The sequence below is a fragment of the Trematomus bernacchii genome, unplaced genomic scaffold, assembly GCF_902827165.1.
Source record: "Trematomus bernacchii unplaced genomic scaffold, fTreBer1.1, whole genome shotgun sequence".
NCBI lineage: Eukaryota > Metazoa > Chordata > Actinopteri > Perciformes > Nototheniidae > Trematomus > Trematomus bernacchii.
In genome coordinates this window covers 9,923,886-9,941,252 of record NW_022987705.1, presented here as the reverse complement: position 1 = coordinate 9,941,252, position 17,367 = coordinate 9,923,886, and the positions used below count along the sequence as shown (strand labels likewise).

The window sequence follows — 17,367 nt, the reverse complement described above, 5'->3', positions numbered from 1 at the left end:
ATCAGTCTAAATCATGTTTTACCATCTCAACAGATGTTTGTATACAACAAAGTAAACATAACAATCAAAAAAGCACTAAAACTTTAACATTTTAGTTACCGTCTGCTGCTTACACTGAACCTTATTTAATGTTCCTCCCTGTTAGAGAAAAACACTGAGACAAAGGAACATCGAGCGGTTGCATCATGATTGAGAGCGACAGAGAGCTGTCGTCCATCATGCAGGAGCTGTGGGACAGTGATGTGAACAGATTCCAACCCGGAAAGGACTACAGGATCTCTCTGCAGGTGAGAGACACACAAACACATTTACAATTGCTAAGTCTGTATTTTAAGAACCTCATGTTCATATACCAACCTATTAATACCAACTTTCTTAGCCAATTGTATCACATGTCACATGACTAAATATATACATTATATTAAGGTGAATACAAAAAATATATAAAGGAATATATGATATGCTCTTAATTTAAACCACAGATGAGAAAACAGAATCGATTTTTTCCCGGTTGTTTGATGTATCAGCTCTTCTGTATCACCTATATATTTTCCCTTCACTGTGGTTTGGTAATTGTTTGACACTGTGGCAGTGAATCTAGGTTGTAATGCACTGACTGAATGCTGAATGTATGGGAGCATGCAAGAAAATAATTGTATATTTTTGGGAACAGAAAGCATTGACTTTGCATTGACAATTTGAGTCTAATTTTAAAATGTGAGTGTTTCTCTTCCTGCCTCAGGGCAAAGCTGCTCACAGCATGCCGTTGGAGGACCTTAATGATGGAGCAGGATCTCCTCTGTTTACATTTGTCGATGAGAACCTTTTCAAAAAGGAGACTTTCTTAGGTAAGTGCATGAGGGAAAAGATCCAAAAGTGAATTATCTGTCCTAATGTATTTCCCTTGTTTCTGTGGAAAGAGGCTGCTTCTTACACAACAGCTCTGTCAGAAAAGGTTTCAATTGACATAATCTCCACATTCCACTACACCGTGTCTGTTTGGTACTATCCTCCTCGTCGTTTGAGAAAAGCTTCTTCGTAGACTCGTAATCTCCTTATGACGAACAGCAGCATGTTTCATAACCTTAGAGCATGCAGAGTCTTCTGTGATGGGTACCGAAATATTCTCTTCTACCACCGCTGGCTTTTTCAAGACTTTCTCTGCATGAAAACTGCTGATACACATTTTTTTCCGGCAATACTTGTTTAGTGATGTCTTCAGTGTTTATTGTGCATCACGTTGCCCTAGCACAGAGCTGTATCGAGGGACTGGTAACAGCTGACATAGAGTTCACTTTGAGGCAGCTGCCCAGTTAAAATAATTTATGCATTTTTTGTACTTTTTGTACATAGTCTCCAGCAACCTGCTTTACTTTACTGTTTTGTGCCAAGTGCTAGGACTGTTTTAGATACTAAAGCTTTTATGTGCGCTGCTCCACTAGCTTGGAACACTATGCAACATTTTTTGAAACTGAGCATTTTGGTTCCCTTGCATCATTTTAAAGCGCGGCTGGATGACATTTTATTTGATACCTGTCATTGTGAATAGGTTTGTAATTTGTACCCCTGTAATTATGTTGTATGATGTCCTTTTTGTTTTCTGTTGTTTTTATGTGTACCCATTGTGCTGCAGGTCTCCCTTGAAAAAGAGATTGTTGATCTCATTGGGATTTTCACCTGGTTAAATAAAGGCTATACAAACTGTCCCTCACCTTGAATTTGGCATTTTTTGCTGATTTGGTTTTGAGACTTTTTCTGTATATACTGTTCTGAGTTAGAGGTTTGCATTCAGCTATAGTAATTGTCATTGTATCCATGTTCAGGACTGATAACAGAAATCCCTTTTTGAAGAGCGCTTGTGTTTGTTTCTACAGCCTTTATTTCCCTCTTGGATAACTATGTGAGTGACACCGGCGAGCCAGAAATTGTAACCCCTGAGGAGGTGGCAGAGAACCACAAATTCCTGAACTGCATCATGCAGTCACCCACCATGAAGGTACCTGTGGGAACAAATGGAAATAAACTCCCATCTCTTTCTCCACCTCATTATGGCTAATTTCTGCAAAATGAACAAATGCAAACTCATCCAGAGTTGCACAGTTGTTTACATTTTCACATATAACAATTAAACAGATGCTCCAAATGATTGAATTATTATTAAATCATTACGTTTATACTAAAGGTTTACATCCCTTAGGTCACATCTCAAGCATGGCAAATAAGTGTATGACAACATTTTATAGGAAATTCTTATTTGTTTGCAGATCGCTCACAAATACCTGGTGGAGAAAAACCTGTCTCCAAAGAATGAGACCAAATTCAAGGAGCAGCTGTACAGGATCTGGTTTGAACTTTATGCGAGGAAAGGAGCCAGCAAGTGGGTGAAATTTGGCACAACACCTTAATAATAACTTCACCAGTGGAATCTGGTGCTATGATGGTAACCGTCTGAGTAACTGGCTCTGTGTAGAACATCCAGTCAGCAATACCATGACTGGAACTACTGAAAATGTGTATTGAAGCAAGGACAGAAAAGAAGCAGGCTACGAAACACTGCATTATGTCCAAATTGCAACTGAGTTAATATGATTTATTGAATTGAATGGATGCTAAGTTTAGACTTCAAGTTAGTGCGCTAACCAGTAGTCAGTCTAATATCTTTAGTGAAGTTTACAGTATACAGTATGTTGATAACATCTATAACTAATGATCATGCACATGTTGTGGGCTGTTGCTTAGCCTCAGTTTATATTGTAGGCTTAACCCTTTCTCAAAGTGTTCTCATTTTATACATTTCTTTGAGTACGCAACATTTTTAGCAAATGATACCTTTTAAAAAGCACTGGGGACTAGTGGTGGTGACATGTCCCCAGTGTCCGAAGCTTAAATGACACCTATGCTTACTCCTTCCAGGCCAGACTCCTCTGGATTTGAACATGTGTTTGTTGGAGAGACAAGAGGAGGTCGGACTGTCATCGGCTTTCACAACTGGATCCAGCTTTACCTACAAGAGAAGATGGGACACGTTGACTACAAAGGCTACAGCGTTGATGCACATTCACCCCAGGTATGATGTTACTGCCTGTCTATTGTTTCAATTTAGATTGACCACATTGTGTCAAAAATCTATCATTATTTCAATATCTGTATTTTATTCCTTGTCAAATATGCATACTAATATATCTCCCAAATCTCTCACATCTCTTCCCCACTAAGATAACTTGCACAGTTTGTATTCTATTTCACATCATCATTCTTACACACCTATGAGAAAACTCACATCCTGATATGAATATGTGTTTTCTCTCCCTCCGTTCAGCTCTCTCTATTTGTCTTTCTAATCTGAGTCTAATGCAAATCACAGCACATATTTGGGGATTTAGCCCACATCATTTTGTAAAATACTAAGTAAGCTGACAATCACCCCAAAAATGTGTGTATATATACTGTGTATTTAGTGATGACTATTTTTACATTTTTCATGCCTTTTCATGTTTTTTCTCTTCTCTTGGTGATAATTGGCTTCCATACATCAAGTGGTGTGTATAACAAGTGTGAAACACTGACAGGGTGTTCATGTTGTCCCATTCTCACTTCCTTCCATCCCGGTTTCATATTTTCCTTCTCTTGATAATACAAAACTGACACCTTAACCATCATGAGTCAGTTTTGTCTCCCCCACATCTTTATTTGTCTCCTGTCTCAGGAGGTGGCTTTGTCAAACAATCCTACATATTTCTCCATCCCTCACCATCCTCTTCATGTCTATTTCATCACCTGCCATTTATCTCTCCTTCTCTCACTGCAGCCCGATGAGAACAAACACATCCTGGCGCTACAGTTCAGCTGGAAGGATGGTATAAAGCCAAAGGGGAGCATCTTCGTTGGTGTCAGTCCTGAGTTCGAGATTGCTCTCTACACTGTCTGTTTCCTATCCTCGCCCAACGAGCGTGTCAAAGTCCAGTTCAGTTTTTATGACGTGGAGATTGTTTGCCACCACTACAACGAAAAGCACATTGGCACTACTTATCCTGTGCTCCTTAAGTACCGAAAACCTACTCAGTAACTTGACTAGAAGTTAATCTGAGATAAACTTCTCCAACTCTTAAGCTTGCATGCAAAGTGTCACAGGAATTGTTGTTGTCTTTTTATTTTATATAAAGCTACAATAAAACCTTACAAGACCCAATTACATTTGTTCTAGTGCTGCATTTTCTAACTGTATTTTAAGTGAAATTGAATGTGTCATGTGATAATTCATGCTGTTTCATGTAATATCATACTTTTACTCCATTTGGTAACTTTTACTTTTAGATTAATCATTACAATTATAACAAACAGATTAATCATGAAAATTATAAATACATTGGTTTATGCTAAATTGATCACCAGTGGTGATACCAGTGGCCTATATTTAATTAATGGACTTCCTCCACCCCTGATGATGCATGACTTTTTCTCATTATTAGAACATTTCCCAGATAATTCTTCAGTGACGTTTTTCTTATGATTATTTTATTAATATCACTTTGTTCCTAATGGGGGCGGCAACGAGTTTGTTGTGGCCTATGACGTCAATCGATATGCCAGCAAAAACAGTCGTCAAAATAGCAAGAATTTAGAGGAAACGGCTCTGTTTTGGTTTCAAAATAAAAGCATTGTAATTGTTGCTTTGTTACAAAAACTAAATTAAAAATGTTTTTAATTAAAAAGTCTCATTGAAATAGATTAGAAAAAACCTAGTACTTCACAACAACAACACAAATCAATATATATACTGCTCATAGTTCTCCATCGGGATTTTATTTTATGTCTAACCGGAAGTCAGGTAGTGTATCCTACGAAATACTGTAACTTGACAGCTGTATGAGAGCACCAAGCAGTCGAGGGAGAAACAGGTTTCCATTGAGTTTACAGTTCGTAGCCTACTCTTATATAATTTCGTTTTCGTTGGGTGTCTTTCTCTGTTGTTGATTCCCAGCCGTTCAAAGCGGAATGGCCGAACCGAGCGGCAGATATCAGCAGGTATGAGGATACTATAACCTTGCTAATGGATAACACGTTATAATTTAAAATGACACGTTCACGTCAGCTGTATACTGTTAGATTAAAGTAGCTCTCCCAGGCGTGTGGGGTTGTGTCCAGTCTATGGTTGTGTCACATCCTTGATAGTGGGGGTTTTCTATTTAGGGATGTCATTAGCGTTAATAAGGTTAATTTAGTTATTTGTATTGGGTGTAGCTGGCCGTTAACACCAAGCTAGCATTACTAAATTGACGCTAACGTTTCCTTGTTTTTTCTCTACAAGAATGTGAACGCGTTTGCCTATTGGGGCGCTTTTATCTCTGGTTTTTTGACTGGATGCTAGCTAGTTAGCATTGTGGTTTAAGGTGTAACTTCATTCAACACTTATCGACGACCCCCTGGCCCTACATGCTAATGTTAGGATGAAGCACATGACCTCCTAGTGGGTGTGACTCCTTTTTCTGCTGCTCATTATGTGGTTGATGGAAGTGAGCATTAATGTGAAGATGCATTGGAAACGGTTATGCAGTGGTGGAAAAAGTACTCTTTACTTGAGTAAAAGTACCAATACGTTAATGGTAAAATACTCAATTTCAGGTAAAAGTACCTACTCAAGTAAAGTCAGAAGTATTATCAGCAAAATGTAGTAATTCTCCAGAAAAATGGCCTCCATGTGTGATTTATTATAAAAATATTCAGTATATGTGACATACATTGTTGCATTAATTAGCATGTTAGTCTTTACTTTACATACAAAATTGACATTTGTATTATATGTTGGATAATTCAATTTGTTTTTGTATCTTAAACAGTTAGTCCACTAGTTTATTTTTAAGAGATACATTATGTTAAAAGCTAACCTACCTAAGATTTTAAATTAATATAGTGTAGTAAAAGTACCATATTTACCCATGAGTTGAGCCGAATAGAAGTATAAAGTAGCATTAAATGTAAATACTCAAGTAAAATAAAAGTACTTCAATGTTGTACTTAAGTACAATACTTAAGAAAATGTACTTAGTTACTTTCCACCACTGCTGTTATGTCAAATAAATATATAATTTCCTGTAGGTGACGAGAATTGAGCCTGTCAGTGATTTTATTTGAATCATACAAAAGAGAAACATGAAAGTGTTTGGAGCATAATCTATATTATCTTATCTTGATAATGATTGATGGTGTGTTGAGTTTATAAACAGCTATTATTTTCCAGAGGTAATAAGTGCTCAATTAATACACAAATACACATTTCATTCATGTTTTGAAGGATTCATAATTACCCCCCATGGATGTTTAAGCAAGTCATTAAACACATTTCATATTCTTGCTTGTTCAGGTAATCTCAATGACTATTACAGGACTTGCTGGTTTATGCCAGAAAAGTAATTTGGAAATGCATCAGTTGACCACATTCCCCCGTTCTCTTCTAAATCTAATCACACCCATTTATGATAAGATTTGAGTTCCAGTTATCATAAGAAATACCATGGGAACTGAACAATGAAACGTCACAAGGACACCTAAGGTGTTGTTATCTGTAATTGATACCTCTGCTGACCCAGTGTGTCAGTCTACTACTTTGGTATGCAGCACCACTTGAGTGGTATTTCCTGTAAACTGGCCTGAGGGTTTATGATCAAATAAGCTTGGTTTGAAAAATCTTGTTTAGCTGAATCAGGGGTAAGGGCTGGCTGAGCTTTGCCAGTCACATGTTTCCTACTTTTAACAAAAGAAAGAGGAATGAGAAACATGTTGTAATCCTTGTAAATGCTCATTTCCTCTTTAAAATGTTCAGATGTAATTAAAAACAGTTTTTGATGTGGGACTTGATGACATTCTTCTCCTCTGTTTATTTTATAGATGTTTGGTTTGTGGGTTCTTTTAAGTATGCCAGGGTGTTGAGAAAATCATTTATTGCTACACAGGCATTTTAAAGCTTCTTAAAACATCTGATTCTAATTGAGATGAGCAAGTGCTGACACACATGTATTGTAGCCCTAAATAAACCAGGATGGCTTTTCCCCCCTCCCACAGCTTCCCAATGAGGAGGACCCAGAGGAGAGTCCACAGGCAGCCGCTGACGCCCCCCCCCCATACAGCAGCATCACCGGGGACAATGCTGGTAAGACCCTGACTTGTCCAGATGTTTCCCTTGTACGGAGGTCATTTGCATCGGTGGCACATTGGGAAGCCATATTTGTGTTAGTCTGAACATTAACACGGCTCTATATGATTTCTTGAGATATTAAATTATAAATAACTGTGGACTATTCAAGTGGGTATTAATAATGAAATTCATTACTGAAGTATAAACTTAACAGCTTCAAAGGGATATATAAAAAAATACACACGTAGATTAGACTTACATTTCTTTATTGAGCGATGTCTTGGCTATTTTTTAGTTTGTCCCCAAATTCAAATATCCTTTTAATTTTGGATCCGTTTCCCTCAATCTTGTTTTAACACACATTTCCAATACAATATGTAGCCTTTTAAATTTGGCACCTTTACTTGTTCAAGAGCTTTTTTATTTTAGTCAAATTATATAAATACAAGTTGCTTTCAGAATACTTTTTAGTTGGTTAGTTAGTTGACTCATCAATGTTTTTAAAGGAAAGCAGGGTGATTTATTAACCATACCTTTTTCAGTTAGATGGGCAGTTTAGGCCAGTCGACGATGTCTTCTTGGCCAAAACTTCATACAAGAGAGCTTTGTTTTGATTCCGTAAGCAGCATCTTTTTGTAATCTAAGTCCGTTTGCTGGCAGTTGGGATTAGTAGGCTGGTCTCCACTTTCAGAGCTGCCTGCCTGTAGTAAACAAGCACAAGAACAACAATGCAAGTTTAATAGTGGCTCTAGTTTTGGCAGGACCAGTAATTTGCTGATGCAATAACCAGTTTGCTCTCAATGTATACAAAATACAACTTTGTACTAGTGAAACTTCTTCCTTTTTATGTTGGTGTTGTTATCTTCTTCAGCCTTCTTTGACTACAAGGAAGATGGGGATTTCCCCAAGCCTCCGTCGTACAACGTAGCGACTACCCTACCTTCCTATGATGAAGCAGAAAGAACCAAGGCTGAGACCAGTGTTCCCCTGGTAACCGGAAGAGTGAGTGTCTCACTTTATTTGCATATAGCCTGTGGTCTCACAGGCACACACACACACATTAGCTTGTGCTCAAACACTTCCTGTGTTGCCTGCAAGGAAGTGGTTAGCACCCGGCAATGGAACGTTTTTTTTGTCTTCAAATATCGGAACAAATCTGAGTCTGCCTCTTTCTCTTTCCTACTACTGCAAAGATTATGTTGCTGTTCTAACAATATGATATTGATAAAGAATATAAGGAAATGTATTATCACTCATATTAAAGGATCGTTTTGAATGGGAGAGGTTTTTTTAACTTAATTACCCCAGTGCTCACAGGTGTTAGCCTTCTCTGCCCTCAATGCCTCAGTCTGTCAGGCTTTTAACTTGCCCCTGTGCACTTTGTACCGGAGTTTGTTATTCCAAAATCTGAGTAAATACTGGTTCAGCATTAGAAACAGACAGGGAGCATCAGACTTAAAGACTTATTTTTCTGTACTATTCTTTTTGCTATGAAAAATAAAACAGCTTGGAGAGATATCCATGTTCTTTTTACTGATGCAAAAGACGTGTCTTTCAAGTTTAAGTGTAGGCCTAGTTTTCTTTTTTATTTAAAAAGGGCAAAGCAAACCTCATGTGCAACCGAATGCCATTACTTGCATTTAATGCCTATATAACTGTTTAATAACAATACCAGTAATCCATCCCGCTGTGAGTAGGCTTAATTCACAAAGTCATATCCGAGGCACTCTGACTTAATTATAAGAAATGATACGTTCCTATAAAAACGACTGTTTCTGTTAGAAATATCATGTGGAAAAAGACAGCTCCTATCTGACCTCTAGTGGTCATTGTGATGCTTTGCACCGTTCTGCATGTGGGCCACTGTGTTTGATTTGCTGGTGTTGTGTTTCTCTGCCACACACTGCCTTGCGCTCAGCAGCAGCTTCAACGCCCGGAGACTTTTGATGATGTAATTCGCAGTTCACTGGAGGTAACTGGGAGGAGAGTGTATGATGAGAGGAAGTGTATTTGGTGTGTGAAACTGCAGCTGTACCTACAGTGTTTATGTGTTCAGTCCACCAACCTTTTGTGTGTTTGTGTATTCAGAGTTCTACCTGAGGCCTGTACTACGAAGCTGGTTCAACTTAACCTGGATATGTTGGAGTTAGCCGGTTGGCCCAATCCAAAACATACGCGCTGGCGCTAAACTGTACTACGACGCTGGATATCAAGTGGATCGCTCAAGCCGCCGTGTCCTATCTAGTTAGGTGCGCGTTCACATGAAAGGGGTGGTATTTGGAGCATTCGACCAATCTCAAACACGGAGAAGCGTACTGACAGCGCAGCGTCATACTTCCTGAATGAAAAGTGAACTTTAATATTAGTCAAATATGAGGAAGTTAAACTTTAAACATCCATGACTTAAACACTTTACCCAGGATAAAAGCCACATAGCTGCACCTGCAAGGTGAATACAGCTGGTAAAAGAAAAAGTGTTTGAATGCGTACATTAACAGGTTTATGAAATCACTGCCCCGACCAAGACACGAGTGGATCTGACTTTAATTACATTTGACTCGAGTGTTTCGTCAATTTAATGTGTTGCTTAAAATAATACTTCTGCATACAGTATGTGACACTGAGTGTTGCACGGCCAGATACGGCTCAAGAAGCTGACTCAAATAAGGAAATATATGATACATTATGATATGATATGAATGATAATGGGACACTCACAGTGCCGCGGACTGTACTTAATGTTACTCTGATCCGGTTACTTATGTCGTGGCAGATATTTAAGTAAGCTTTCTTAACGCTAATGTTATAATAGTCAGATTGCTCTGAAGATGGGAGGGGATATTCTATTAATTTTCACGTTCACACAGTCAGTTGATTTTGGCCGGTCGTCTTTCTTTTTTAAACTGTATTTCCTTTCTCCTCCTGTCATATGAATTGATCGCTTTAAACTCCGCACACGGAGCTCTGATTGGTCAGCAGGCAGTGCTTTCACTGAGTTGATCTCTTAGCCTGCCACCTAACCTGCTCCGGAGCAGGTTTGCCGCTCAGCATAAGTTACCATGGAAATCTAGCCCGCTAAAAAGAGAACCAGCGTCGTAGGACCGGAAAGCCCGAGATTTCCCTGAATTTAGCCGGCTAAGCGAAAATCCAGCTTCGTAGTACAGGCCTCTGGTGCTGTGTTAGGTAAACAACCTCTACTGGTTTCTCCTGATAGCCTATTGCATTTAACTGACTTTTTAATGAGGTGACAATGATAGTAGTGGTTTAAATGGTAAACAGGTTTGTTGTGTTGTGGTTTTCCATTGTTCTGTTGGTTGTTTGTGTTGTATTTACTCTCTGTCGTGAACAAAGCTTGGTTTCCACCAAAGCTGAACAAAGTTTGCCTGTGTTTTTCTAAAATGTACCTACATCTCATTGTACACTGTACTTGTAAAATGCTAAATACAACATTGTGAGTTGGTTAAATAAATCTTAAAAACTAAAACTGTCGCTTATTCTATCTCAGGATGAAGACTTTGTGGCCAGAGACGACTTTGAAGACGCTGATCAGCTGAGGATAGGAAATGATGGCATCTTCATGCTCACTTTTTTCAGTTAGTTGACCCACTGTTTGTCTCTTTCTTTTGTTCACCCAACCTTATTCATCTACAGCTTTTCTACTTTGATAAAAAAAAAATTGGGATGACATGACTTACTCTTTCTTTTCCCTTTATTCTTTGTCCAGTGGCATTCCTGTTCAACTGGATCGGCTTCTTCCTGTCTTTCTGTCTGACCACTTCAGCAGCGGGACGCTACGGTGCCATCTCAGGCTTTGGCCTCTCTCTCATTAAATGGATCCTCATTGTCCGGGTACAACACAGACACTCAAACACAGCACACGTACAAACACGTAAAATGTGACTTAAAATACAATCAATTATTCAGAAGCCTGGTATATTTGTGTTGTTTTTGTCATGGTTCGCTTTTTGACACTGCTTAGTTCTCTTGAGAAGTACACTGCTTTCTTCATTCACTGTTAAAATGCAGGACTCATTTGAGTGAGACCAGTGAAGGCCATATTTATTCTAACCGCTACTTTGTATCGTCCTGTTGGGTTTCTAGTTCTCCACATACTTCCCTGGTTACTTTGACGGACAGTATTGGCTGTGGTGGGTGTTCCTGGTCATGGGTAAGTAGCCAAACTCCGAATTAATACAATTCAAAAAGAGAATCAAATGCTTACGTTTGGCTTGTGACACGTTTCTGTTCTCTGGAGCTCCATTGCATTAGTGTTGAGGTGTCGAAAAAGACTGTCATTTACCGTATTGGAGAGAAAGTGTTTTTCACCAAAGTAAAAAATGTTAATCAAAATGTAATATTACGAATTCATTGAATAACTTTGTGTATGTTATCTTATTATCACCCTTATTAGATAGACAACTGTTTGTATTTCATCAGTTTAATTTATTAACCCTGACTGTCCCTTTCTCTGTGCTTTTCAGGCTTTTTCCTCTTCCTTCGAGGAATCATCCACTACGCCAGGATCCGCAAGATGGCTGACACCTTCTCCACCCTGCCCCGCACCCGAGTCCTCTTCATTTACTAAACTCTCAATCCATCAGATTTCCATCATTATTTGTTTTTCTCCTTTTCATTGAAACATGCGGTCTGGCTTTCTCCATTCAAGAAGGGAGAAAAGAACTTTTTTTTTAACCTCTGATTATATGATTTGGACAATACATCTTTTGTCTCCTCTTGGTGTGACATAGTGACTGCTGAGAAATCAGTAAAATCCTTCAGTTGTTAGTGGTGAACTGTCAAGTGCTATTTGCAGTTATGAAGTGTGTGCTGATAAATGAATGCCTTATTTACTGCCTGTTGGTAGCAGCAGCATGCACTGTGCTCCTGTTTAACCTCCAGGGGGCAGTCTTGTTTGTGTTATCTTTCACCATGTCTACTACCAGAAGATGTTTTTTTTTTTTTTCTCAGCCCAGGGGCAGTGGGTCATTTTGGTGTTATGGGTTGATTTACGCAGTGTGTAACAATATTTCAAGTTTAATGTGCATATAATCCTTCTGACCAATGCTTTTTGTCCCTTGTGAATTAGTGTATGATTCAGGTAATACGAGACTGAAAAGGGAAATCATTAGATGTTTGGGTTCTTGGGCATTTATTCCACATGTATTTAGGAATTATTACCTTCTAAGCACTAATCAAGAGTGTTGTTTCCCTATGGATAAAACATGTATGTCAGCGGAGATGTAAAGCTGCAAATATAGAGTGATAGTGATTTAAAAAGCTTCTAGTTACGAGATTCAAATGTGCAAATAGACATAATAAAATTGTTAAATAAAAGATTCCGACACCCTATCTTAGTCACCCCAATGGTTTCCAATGAGGAAATAATTATCGTATTGCCAGATGTGATTTAAAAACCCTTCCCTGTGAAGAGGAAGGGATGTATGATTTTTTCCTTTGATGTTACAATGAAATATCAAAAGAGTCATTCTGTTCCTGTTTACTCTCATTCTAGTGGAAGCAGAATTACTTTTTTTTTTTTACAGCAATTTTAAATTATCTTGCTTGGAAAATGTTTTGAAATAAACTGTAAAAGGACATGTTTTGTTGAGCTTTTATCAAATGACATTTAGCTTCCAGTTTAAAAAAAGTACATGATATAACAGGCATTTAAATTTAGCTAGTTCAGAAATCAGAACAATTAAATAGTATTGATAATAATGATAAGAGGAGCTTTTTCTCTTACTGCTTAAATTTTATTAAACATTGACAAAAAACATTTCCTTCCATTTTTCCATGCTGTTGTGTGTCTATTTTAGATATATATTTTTTAAAGCAAAAGCATTTCAAAAGAATCTCAAAATAAAAGCCTAATGATCATTAAGACTGAAACACCTAATTCAGACAGATGTCAAGACATTTCATAAAGTATATATCGTTTAATTGGATGATTCATTGTTTTTAGACTAAATGTAAACCTTACATGACCTAAATAAAAAAACAATCTTCCATGTTCTGTATTTTACACCAAAGTTTGGCCGGCATGTGGAGGCTAGAGAAAGGTGGAGATCCAACAGTCCTCCGAGAGGAAGCTGAGCTGACCACGATGTTCAGTTACTGACATACTTTTAGCCATGCTAAATTTAACACACAGGAGACGTGTGTGTGTACATACAGTAGTGAGATGATTTACTGGTAGTGGCTAATTATACATGTCAGCAGTTGGAGCAGGAAGTTAAGGTCCCTCCACCTGGAAGACATGTCACACCAACTGAACCTGTCTCTTTGGTTTTACTGAAACCTTTACTGTCGCATAGTGTCACATCATCCTGGTAGGATATTGGCCTCTGGTGGTGCTCAGTTTACATGACTTTAGCTCCATTCAGGTCATCTTTCACAGGGCACAGAGGGGGAAATGTCACTCTTAATTCACAAAAAATGATCATATTACATCATGTAATAGAGCGTTCCCAAGAGAAGCACATAGAAGCCAGAGCGATCCAGATGTTCATGCTTGGTTTGATCCATTCTAAATGATATTAATTGTATACTCATGCCATGTGGTCAATCATTTTGAGAAGGGCAGTATGTGTGATTTGATGACAGGAAACTGACTGCATACTGAAAGGCAACTGTTTAATGTTGTTTAACAAATAATTTTCTTCCATTTAAACTATAGAACCTTTCCTTCTATGTTGCAGCACCACTGGTACTTTTTTTTAAATCAGATTTCCTGAAGTCATTTCTTCTTTTGCGCTGTGCACTTTGGGAAAAACAGAAACAGCTGTTGGTCAGAAATCACAGATGTTCAGCGGCTCTGAGGCTGAAAATGTGAACTTCCAACCGTCTCAGATTTTGGAAACTAATAACGCAAATATTTTTTTGTTCATTTTTCCAATTTTGCTCAGTACAAAAGTGGGAGAGAGTAAGAGACAAATAGAGTAGAGATTATTCTCCAGACCATCAACACCAGTCCACTGAACCACCACGTCACCAGATGACCTTGGAAAAACAAACTTCATTTTGCCAGGAGCGGACGGGTTTAATTGCTGACAGTATTTCAGCTGTAAATTCTGGCAAGGCACACAAACAACCAAATTCCTTATCATGCAAATCTTCCACAGATTCAGCCTCAGACCACTTCCCTCTGTAAAGTCATTCCTGCTCTGCTTCAGCAGGGTCACACAGTCCAGGTGTTCTCCTTATCCAGATGTCATTCATAAAATGACTCCATTGTGCCAAGAGCTGTCTGTGTCTTGTCAGCTGCCCTCGATTTACAGAGACGGAAGTATTTCTTTGAGTAATTGATGGGAATTATGTGTGCTAGCCAAGTGCCTGCACTGCTTGCATGTTTTAGCTATCAAAAGATAAGAGGAGCCTTTTTGATTTACAGTGAGCCTGGGAGTGAGCCATCTTTCCAAAGAGAAGTGCTTTGGCTTTCTGGCTTTTGTAAAACAGAGTTTTGGTTCAAACTTTTGGGATTTACAATAGTCGATAAAGTAGTACAATATGTTTCGGACCAAATCCTTTTGCCTGGGACACGACTCAAGTTTGTTCAGAGTTTTAGTTTTTTAAGGGCTTATCAGACAGGTATATGGTGCACTGTAGACTAGTTCAAAAATGATTTGGCCCCAATTCGACTGCATAATTTAAAAAACAATTGATTTACTAACAAATTCACTATTTGAGAATAAGACTTTTCACAGCAGACATTTTGACTTGTCATTGAATGAAAGGCCCAGCTGTTACCAATAAAACTATAGATGGCTCTATTGTATTAAAATGTCCCAGTAATGACAGTGAGCCAAGCATGCAAAAATGTCAGGGCCATAAATCTTAAACAACTTTTGCAATCATTAATTGTATTATTAACATCTATTTCTCTTACTGTGATATGTCAAAATGTCTTCCACAAAAAATACCTACTTTTAATGCCTCTAAAAAATAGCTCTGAGTGATAATTTTTTGCTAGGATCAAAGTAAAAGTGGTTGGGAATAGACTTGTTTTCCGGTTGAGATTTCAGTGAGAAGATGGAGACCACAATGGAGTGGTGTAAACTCCCCCCCCCCCCCCCATCATAAGGGACCCATCAAATTACAAACACCAACTAGCATTTAATTATCAATGAATACTAAGAACATTACACATTGTGCAACCCTTGGATCAAATGTGTCCAAATCAAGTAAATGTACTTTATTTTAACAAAAGCTAAATTAATATACAGCAAATTGATGATACATACTAAAAAACAAATCACAGACAGAGTCCATGTTGTTATAAGTGTAGGAGGAACACTACGACATTAAAGAACATCCACTATGGAAACAGCACCGGCGTGTAGTGCTAATAGGTCTTCCAGAGGGCACTGTTCAGTACAAATGGAGCTACAGCTGTCAGAGTTTTCTCAGAAAGGCAGACGGTGGAACGAATGAAAGGCCTGTGGAAAAATCACTTGTAACATGTTTATCCGCCACGGTAAGACAAAGATAGAAAAAACATTTCGCTCTAAAAATATCTATTCTGTTAACTGGAGGGAATTTCTAAGTACTCTGAGAGACATATAGTGACGATCGTCCCCACCAAGCTCCTATTCTCCAAATAAATTATACCAAGGTATTCAGATTTATTTTAACCGTGAACAATTGATATAAACAGATAAGTGCTGAAATATAAAGACACGTACAGAAATACCGGCATATCACATTTTGACTTTATCATATTTATTTAAGCGAGGATATCCTGCCAGAGAATTCCCATCACCTTAGACAAACTGCACTCAGTCGGAGCCTCCTGCTGTCAGTGTGAGTTTCAGATGGGAGGTTCCCCAGGATGTGGGGAGGATGTGGGTTGCATCCAAATGATTATGTGCTTCTTCTTTTTCGTCTTTGTGTGTGTGCGTGTGTGTGTGTCTGATTGGGAAAGGAGGAGGGGTGTTATCATTGATGTATGAGTCATCCTTACCCTCCCCTCCTCTCCCTTGCACTTCATGTGGTGTGTGTGTGTGTGTGTGTGTGTGTGTGTGTGTGTGTGTGTGTGTGTGTGTGTGTGCGTGTGTGTGCGTGTGTGTGTGTGTGTGTGTGTGTGTGTGTGTGTGTGTGTGTGTGTGTGTATTATGCATGTGCGTCTATGTGCATGTGGTTGTGTGTGCGTCTTGCCGGCAACGTGTGTTTATGTTGTGTGGAAGACTACATGCTTGTAATGCCACTTCGATATCATTAAACATGTGTGTGATGTCAAGAGCCCCCCCCCCCCCAGCATACATTTCTGATTGTCTGGTTGTAAGCATCACTGTGTATTTTGTTTATGTATGTGTGTGGGTGTGTGTGTGTGTGTGTGTGTGTGTGTGTGTGTGTGTGTGTGTGTGTGTGTGTGTGTGTGTGTGTGTGTGTTTGTGTGTGTGTGTGTGTGTGTGTGTGTTGGAGGTTGGTAAAGCAGTGGTGAGTCATCCACAGGCCAGCATTGCCTGTTACCATCGGTCACACACAGCAGGTACCCCACACCATGCTTCTTTTTTTTTTTTTTTACCCAGCTCTCTTCCTTATCCTCTTCCTCCTCCTCCATCTCCTCCTCATCTTTTTCCTCTCTGACTCACACATGACTCTCCCACCACCACCAATGACATCACCACCCCCTCCCTAACACTTTGTTGTGGTGAATCATACTGTACGTTGAGATTTTCTTTGCTCCTCTCTTCAGCCAACCAGCTGAATGTCAGACATTCATTCATAAAATGGCCCTCAAGTTGCAAAAAGTTGATGTTATCGGAATTTGACACTTGGAGCAGGACATTGTAGCAATGAATGAGTCATTATGAATTCTCCTTCACATCGAGGTTGAGGTCAAGTGGTTAGAAATAGACATAAGATGCAACATTATTTTGACATAGGCCTTATATATATGTTAGACCTAAAGGATACAGGAATCATTTTCGATGAGAAGCTCTGGTAAACATTTGATCACAGTTGCTAATTGCTCCAAAATATATATATACATCTTAAACTGAGCTCACATTGCCTTTATACACCTTTGAATTGCACAAAAAAACAAGCTGCCTCTTTGAACAAAAATAGAAAATACCCTTACATCTGAACCATCATTTCACCATCCTCAATTGTAGTTTACCAGTGTCAGCACACAGGAAATGTAACATTATTCGTATGTTGCACTCAATGCAAGGTTGCATGCAAGAATAAAATAAACAGCATGTCAAAGGTCAATACAATGGAATAATGCTTTC

At 38.6% G+C, this 17,367-nt stretch overlaps 2 protein-coding genes across 2 annotated transcripts; both read left to right on the top strand.

Moving 5' to 3' along the window:
* Positions 1-4,099, top strand: endou2 (endonuclease, polyU-specific 2). The gene is made up of 6 exons (XM_034139930.1): positions 1-287; positions 743-848; positions 1,875-1,996; positions 2,265-2,377; positions 2,914-3,067; positions 3,809-4,099. Exons 1-6 carry the CDS (start codon positions 186-188, stop codon positions 4,064-4,066), a joined length of 855 nt encoding a protein of 284 aa, XP_033995821.1. The 5' UTR covers positions 1-185; the 3' UTR covers positions 4,067-4,099.
* Positions 4,100-4,860: 761 nt separating this feature from the next.
* LOC117490269 (NEDD4 family-interacting protein 1-like) lies at positions 4,861-12,729 on the top strand. The gene is made up of 7 exons (XM_034139929.1): positions 4,861-5,025; positions 7,060-7,147; positions 8,004-8,134; positions 10,638-10,725; positions 10,857-10,981; positions 11,234-11,300; positions 11,614-12,729. The coding sequence occupies exons 1-7, from the start codon at positions 4,996-4,998 to the stop codon at positions 11,715-11,717; spliced, it is 633 nt and encodes a 210-aa protein (XP_033995820.1). The 5' UTR covers positions 4,861-4,995; the 3' UTR covers positions 11,718-12,729.
* The last annotated feature ends 4,638 nt before the right edge of the window (positions 12,730-17,367 follow it).